The sequence below is a fragment of the Poecilia latipinna genome, unplaced genomic scaffold, assembly GCF_001443285.1.
Source record: "Poecilia latipinna isolate Pla-1442-1.1 unplaced genomic scaffold, P_latipinna-1.0 Scaffold2833, whole genome shotgun sequence".
Classification (NCBI taxonomy): domain Eukaryota; kingdom Metazoa; phylum Chordata; class Actinopteri; order Cyprinodontiformes; family Poeciliidae; genus Poecilia; species Poecilia latipinna.
The window spans coordinates 31,396-39,089 of NW_015115449.1; the positions used below are offsets into that span (position 1 = coordinate 31,396).

The following is a 7,694-nucleotide window of genomic DNA, read 5'->3' on the forward strand; positions in this document are numbered from 1 at the left end:
GTTCGATTTCAGTAGTATCTTTGGGGAAAAGCGTGTCATACCCCCTCTTTAAAAAAAAAAAAAAAAAAAAAAACGCAAACCCCACTTAAAATAATGCAAAACTTTGATTTAAAAAAAAGGAACAAATAAAACAAAAAACTGTGACATAACAGTCCGGAGAGACGGGTGACATAAGGATATTGAAAAGATTAAATGGGAAAGTCCATAAGAGTGCAGTGAGACCAAGACAGGAGACTGAGCTGGAGGTGTCAGATTTGAGGAAGCAGAGATTTTCATGAGGACTGACCAGGATGAAGAGGATTAGGAATGAGCAGATCAGAGGAACAGCTAAGGATGGGCAGTTTAGAGAGAGAAAGTTGGAGAAGAGGTGAGGTTGGACATGGACTGAGCAGCCGGAATAAGAATTCACCGTGACGTGAAATTTGTGCTTCTAATGTGTTAAAACGTCTTCATGCATTGAGTTTAAAATAATAATAAAATAAAAAATAAAAACAACAAAAAAAGCTCTCTTCTTTCTCCACTAATTAGATAGAACTTCCATAACTAAATGGAAAGTTTTTTTGGGTTGTTTTTTTCTCTCTTTTTTTGCCTTCTAAGAAATGGAGATTTGTATCTCTTTAACTGTGCCTGTAAACAGGAGGTGTGACAGAACCCATTTGATTCTGGTGAAAATATCAATTTGCAAGAAGCACAAATTACAGAGAATTTCAACAGCAGCTGCTACTTGATCTCATCTACAGACATGAGCTCTGCCTCGGCAGCCCCATCTTTTGACTCCATGCCCAGATTTAGGGAATCATCCAAGAGAAGGGGGTCGGAGGGAGAAGAAAAAGAAATTCTTAAAAAAAAAAAAAATCGTTTTAGATCTGGACCCATTGCTTTATTGGGGGATAAAATAAATAAATAAAAATATCGGTATGTCATTATGGCTAAAAGCATTTGCCGATTCCTTTGATGCAGGACTTTGTTTTCTATGTACCTCGTCTCCGCATCAACAAACGCATCCTGGCATTGTGCATGGGAAATCATGACCTGTACATGCGCAGACGCAAACCCGACACCATCGAGGTGCAGCAGATGAAGGCCCAGGCCAGGGAGGAGAAGAACAAGAGGCAAATGGAGCGGTAAAGGAGGCTTAAATAACACAACTCTGTGTCATTTGATTATTTTTTCTTTTTTTCTTTACAGTTTACTTTGTGTTCTCTCTACTTTAAAAAAGAGAAAACTGTCAGGAGATGAAGTTAGTCTAATGCGTATTTATGCACAATTCTCCTTGTCAGGGCTCTGCTTGAGAGCGAGAAAAAAAAACGAGAAAACGCCGAGAAGGAAACGGAGAAGATTGCCCGCGAGACGATGGAGCTGATGGAACGATTGAGACAGATTGAAGAGCAGACAAAGAGAGCTCAAGACGGTCTGACGGCTTTCCCACTACAAACCATTGATACCCTCAGTTTCGTAGGGTTGTTTTCTGCTAAAGAGCATGAAAAAAAATGGAATCCAGATTCACAAGTTTAAACAGACTTGATTTTTTTTATTTTTGCTGTAGAATAAACCATGTATAAGCCTGTGTGTGTGTGTGTGCGCGCGCGTGCGTGTGTGTGTGTGTGTATGTGTGTGTGTGTGTGTGTGCGTGTGTGTGTGTGTGTGTGTGTGTGTGTGTGCGTGCGCGCGTGCGTGTGACCTGCACATGTGGGGATGTTGCTTTAGAGCTGGAAGAGCAGACCCGCAGAGCCCTGGAGTTGGAAAAGGAGAGAACAATCGCTCAGGAGGAGGCAGAGCGTCTGGACAACGACCGCAGAGCTGCAGTGGAGGCGAAAGCGGCCCTGCTGCACCATTCCGAGACCCAGATCAAGAGCCAGGAAGGCCTGGTATTCATGCACAATGCACATTCTGTTGTCCTTCATCTCTGGTTGAACAGAATAAAAGCCTTGAGGAGGCCGAGGGGTGGGGAGGGGGACTGATGAACCTGAAACACATCCAAACCTTTCTAGATTTATAGATCTGGGCCCCAAAGTCAGAACTGAAAGGTTTACGGTTACGCAAAATAAATTAAAATAAAAAATCAAAAGAATTTTCAAGCATGTAAATATGTTGCGCTTGCGCGGACTCGTTTGCGCTCTCCCTCACACTTTGCACGCGCGACCTTAGATCAGAAGCGCTCTTAACTCTTTTTCCATTTGTGTGCATGGTTTGTGCAGGCCACTGAGCTGGCTGAGCTTACCACTAAGATCTCCCAGCTGGAAGAAGCCAAGAAGAAAAAGGATGAGGAGGCGCAGCGATGGCAGAAAAGGGTGAGAGAAAATTAGAGAGGGGATAGAGGATGAAAGAGGGATGTGTGGCGGCGGGTCTGTGTCGGGCGAGAGATGACTGAGCCAGAAAGCAGGTATGTTTTCATTGTGTCCTGTCAGCGGCAGTCCTGGATGAGGGTGTTTGATCTAGGAAGGGATTCTGTTTCGAATGCAGATTTCATTTAGGGGCCACGTAAAGCATGTGCAAAGCAAGTCGGAGTGCAAATATGGCTCTAAGCCTACATGTAAAACCGGTGAGTTACTGCGGCGCAAAACTGTCGCAGTTTATTATGAAAGTAAAATGGCTAAGATGCAAACATGTCATGACTACACTGCAAAAAAAACCAAAAAAAACTTACCAAAGTGTTTTTTTTTTTTTTTGTCTAGATTCTACACTTGAAATAAGACAAAACTAGCAAGTAGCTTTTCAGCATGATATATGGGTTTGTTTTAAGTCAATAATTCCTTAATATTGATCAAAATGTGCTAATTCCACTGGCAGATTTGATCACTTATAACATGTGAGGGATGTCTTGTTCTACGTGAAATAATCTGCCAGTGGAACATGTACATTTTTTTAAAATCAATATTAAGGAATTCTTGACTTAAAACAAGCTTTGATATCTTTCTTAAAAGTTGATTGTAAGTTTTTGTCTTATTTCAGATGTACTAGAAAGTAGTCCAAAAATACTTGATTTTGTGTTTGTTTTTTGCAGTGCAGGAATCCAAAAAGGTAACGAACAGAACAAACTAAGTTAAACGTGTGTTGGCATAAAGCTCCTTAAAATCAAGCAACTCCATATTTTTGGAGCAAGCCTGCAGGCCACCCGCAAAACGTCTTAGGCTGCAACCTCAGCGCCTCACCGTGTGTTGACAGGCCTTGATGGTAGAAGCTGATTTGGAGCGAACCAAAGACGAGCTGAAGACTAAACTAATGGGTGTCCAACTCCAGAACTCTGTTCACCCCCACATGCACGAGCACGACGAGACGGACGAGAGCAGCGCCGAGGCGAGCGCCGAGCTGACCGCCCCCGGCACGGTCCGCGACCGCAGCGAGGAGGAGAGGGTGACGGAGGCGCAGAAGAACCAGAGGCTGCAGAAGAACCTGAAGGTGAGAGAAGAGGTTTATTGTTGGGGCTTTTTTTCCCCAGAGGTTTCTGGCAAAAAAAAAAAAAAAAAAAAATGGCTCACCGCCCAGGGCGCCGCTCCGTTCGGGTGGGTTGGAGGAGTCGCAGGTACGGCACCAACCTTTTTTTACGACAACGTCTCTGTTGCTTATTAGCGCGCCAAGTCAATGGGCGTTGGGTGTTTTTTACGAGGTGTGTTCACCACCACTGACTAATGCGACGCTGATTCAGCATTAGTGAACATTTTACTTTTTTTTTTTGTTTGTTTGTTTTTTGTTTTTCTCAAGGAATCCAATCATTTGATCAAGTCTACTTCAACATTTTAAAAAAAGCCAAAAAACTCGAACTGGCCTAATCCAAGCTGGATAATTGAACTCTGAACAGATCTCCTTCAAAGCACCCTGCATCCGCCGGGGACCCCGTCGGGTGGCGCGCAGCGTGCTGCGGGTCGCGTTAAAACCCGTTTGAAACGCCACGAAACCTGCGCTTGCGATGGTGAAAAAGAGCAGAGAAATGTTTATTATTGTTATTACCGTGAATCTTTTTAATGTATCTGCGCAACATGAAAGCGAAAATTGCCAGTGTTCTTCGAAAAATTGTTGTTGAATCTCCTGCCTCGACTTGCCTCGTCTCGCTCGTCTGACATCAGCGCGCGAGGAAGAGGTGCTCCTGCTCGCCCAGGGCGCTGCTCATGCAAAAAGCACCACTGTTTCCAGGAGTCCTGGTCCAGCTACTGGTTAAACGTTCCCGAGCCGCACGGAGCTTTTAGGAGATTAAACAAATTAATTTTGAAATGCACTTTCTGGGAACTGTGTTTTGCGAATTAGGAAAGCGCTCCTGCTGAAAAGGGAGACAAATGTTGCAGACGGGGAATGAGCAGTTTTTATTAGCAGATAACATAATCAAGCCAAACAAGGCTGCATTAAGGGGGACAAATCCTACTTCTTTCTAAATACAAAGCTATAGCTCTGTTGGCAAGCTGAGAAATCTGCACAAGTACTTGTTAACACATAGACTTAAGTCCTTTCTATTTATATAAGTAATCTAAGAACAGTGCACTTCATGACTGTAATAGTAAATAACAAAAAATAAAAATATTCAAACCCCTTGAACTTATTCACGTTTTCTCTGCTTTTATTGGGTTTTATACGATAGAACAACACAAGCTAGTTGGATTGTTTCGGAGCGGAAGAAAAACAAAACGCGGCAGTTGTTTTCACAAAGAAAAACATCTTAAAAGTGTGGAGTGTGTGTCTGCATTCGGCCGCCTTTGCAATTTTACATCAAGATAAACTGCCGGTGAAGGCCTCAGAGGTGAGTGAGTCGTTTAATTTTGGGTTGTAAACGGTAATCCCAAGTTTTGAACATCTGACACAGATAAAATTTACAAACTAAAAAATGGCGAAGACGCGAAGGTCTTCCTGAACTGACTTGTTAACGGGATAAGTCGATAGAAACATCCTGTTGTTAAATTGCACGATTCGTGCGACGCAGAAAAAAAAAAATGGTTCCATGGTAGTTTTGGAAAAATATCGCTAATTTTGATACAGATGAAAAAAAATAAAAATCACCTCATGCAAGCGCACAAACTTTTTATTGGAAAACATGTGTCTTTTTGAAGTGGACGTGTTTCCATTAAGCACATTTATTTTTCATAATTCCAATTTGTGCAATTATAGGGGACGATGGAAACGCGGCTTATATTTATCCGCGAGGTCGGCCCAGTCAAAGCCCTAGACTGAAGTCTAATTGAGTCTTTGTGGGAAGACTTGAAAGTTGCATTTTATTAGCAAAAAAAAATGTATGTTTTCCTTTTCGCTTCACAATAATGTCTTTGTTTATTTACATAAAATCCATTATGTTTTCAATGTGTAAATGTGAAAATTCACATTCACAAGTAAAGGCAATGCTTGTTGAAACGGCTAATACCTGATGAGGGTTTTTAAATTATTTTATTTTATTTGAGCATACAGTCATATAACTGACCGAAACCGTCCTCTGTGATAAACAGAAGAAATGAGGAGTCCATTCAAGAGGAGCCTGTGACGGGGCTGCAAAGTTGTTTTACTCTTGCCCTTTCGGCAAGTTCTTTATTTCCTGTTCTGTGTCAACCGGTTTATACTTGGAAAAGCAAATTTGAAATTTTTCTGAAAGTTTGGTTTGTTCTTTCCTGGTTTTACCCCGGGTTTTGACTCTTTGTGTAAATATGGCAGAGTAATTGCTCCTCCAAATTGTGCTTCACCAGAACTAAGTGCACTTTACATAATTAAACATCGTTGCACTCATGGTACATCATGATTGTTATGGTTTTCGATCAAATGCGCGGATCTCGTCCGCCTTTTGAACAACATATAGTGTTTTAGAGCAGGCTGGACGAAAAATAACCTGAATAAATGATGCCAATCGAGAGGTTGTTTTTTTTGTTTTGTTTTGTTTTGTTTCGTTTTCTTCTTCTTTTTTGTCAGATGGAAATGTGGGGGCCGGGGCTTGGGGATAGGGGAGAGGGGAGTGTGACAGAGAGAGGAGCGAGGTTGCTGAATAGTCTTGCAGAATGAGGCAAAAAAAAAAAAAAAAAGAAAAAAAAAAGATTCTATTCTCCACTTTTCGCTTTCAGTTCCTGAGCACCGAGCTGGCCAGCGCCGTAGACGAGAGCAAGAAGACCCCCAATGACCTGATCCACGCTGAGAACGTGAGGGCAGGCCGTGACAAATACAAGACCCTGCGTCAGATTCGCCAGGGCAACACAAAGCAGCGCATTGACGAGTTCGAGTCCATGTAAGACGGCGAAGGCTCAGAGCTGCGCTAAACAGCAAGGACGAAGTGGAGGTTTTAGATGAGTAGAGGCTGATTATTACCCAAGAAAACATCTCACTGTAACCGAATGTGGCAGAAAAAAAATTTTTCCCGCCCTGGGTTTTTTGGGGTCTCCTTTTTTTTTTCCTGTTTTTTTTTTTTTTTTTTTAAATAACAAACTGCCCCCTGAAAGCACGTCTCAAGTTCCACCCAGTAGTTGGAAACTTGTATCTTTCTCGCCCTTTGTCCTCCCCCCACCCCCCCCCGATGTCCCGGACAGTCTGATCACACACACACACACACACACACACACACACACACACACACACACACACACACATACAGCTGCCATTTTAAAACGACCGCCCTTGTGAAAACATTTCCCTGCCGTGGACGGATTGGGAAAAATTTTGAGCCGCTTTGCAAGTATTCCATGTTGCACTTGTCGTCTCTCTTAAGAGAATTAAGGAAAAAAAATGCCCTGGAAGCAAATATCAGTACTACTCTGTTTTCTGTTTTGTTTCCATATGAATGAGTGAGCAAGCATCGCCTTCCATGTGCCTAATGAGGCATATAGTCGCCAATTATAACTTTTGCCATTCATGTACACAAAACACAGAGTTCCCAGCATCATCTCCTCATCACTGCACTTAGTTTTATTACCCAGTCTTGCAAAAATGATTGTGTTTGGATACAAATCAAATATTTGGAGCAGTTCTGTTGGGTCTTTATTCCCTCCCCCCTCCCCCCCCGCCTCTAATGAAAAAAAATACAAAGGTACATTATTAGGCTAAATTGGTGTGGTTTACCATTAATAATTGTTTTAAACCTGAATGAATTGTTCACACTTGTAAGCTTGTCATAATTAGAGAATAAAGAGAGAGAGTACCGTGGATACATGTCAGTTTATACTTCATTGTTGTTCAACACTTCAGTGAGGTTTTTTTTTTTTAAACCGTGGCATGAATAAAAAAATCTGAAAAGTGTGGCATGCATTTGTGTTGACATCCAAATCCCCTCACCTCATTCCCCCCTCCCCCCTTTTTTTTTAAACTCTTATACCCCAAAATAATTGTTAAAACTTAATAAGGAATCATTGAAAATACACAAGGTTGTCGCACGATATCAAAACAAACTTCAGTTTATTTCTTTTGGGACCAACACAAACTAAAGATGATTTCTTTTTTCTTCTTCTTCTTTTTTTTTATTACAGGAAGGAAAAATGATACATGGTGTCCAAATGTTTCCAAATAATATTCTAAAACGTCGGGTATCCGTTCGACGTGTTGCTGCTGCTGTAGAACAACATGTTCTATGTCGGTTTTTTTGGGACTGGTTTCTACTAAACTAAAAGACTTCAATGTTCAAATTTGACCTTCTGAATCTCACTCGCACCAAAAGGACCCTCAGTTGGATTTGGGGATGGACTTTGACTAGGCCATTCTAACATGTGACCCACTACACTTTGACTCCAGTCGTCCCATTG

The 7,694-nt window shown here is 41.8% G+C and overlaps 1 protein-coding gene across 5 annotated transcripts in view; it reads left to right on the top strand.

Annotated features, from left to right (window-relative positions):
- Window positions 1–7,103, top strand: part of LOC106939332 (moesin-like) — a 31,514-nt gene extending 24,411 nt beyond the window's left edge. For 4 of the 5 annotated variants that reach the window (XM_015021703.1, XM_015021702.1, XM_015021700.1 and 1 more), the window contains 6 exons: window positions 961–1,124; window positions 1,281–1,411; window positions 1,708–1,868; window positions 2,199–2,291; window positions 3,166–3,399; window positions 6,030–7,103. In XM_015021703.1, coding sequence (XP_014877189.1) covers window positions 961–1,124; window positions 1,281–1,411; window positions 1,708–1,868; window positions 2,199–2,291; window positions 3,166–3,399; window positions 6,030–6,194 — 948 coding nt within the window. In that variant the 3' untranslated portion in view covers window positions 6,195–7,103. The remainder of the gene's footprint in view (window positions 1–960; window positions 1,125–1,280; window positions 1,412–1,707; window positions 1,869–2,198; window positions 2,292–3,165; window positions 3,400–6,029) is intronic. The other variant, XM_015021704.1, reaches the window with a different exon arrangement.
- Window positions 7,104–7,694: the final 591 nt, after the last annotated feature.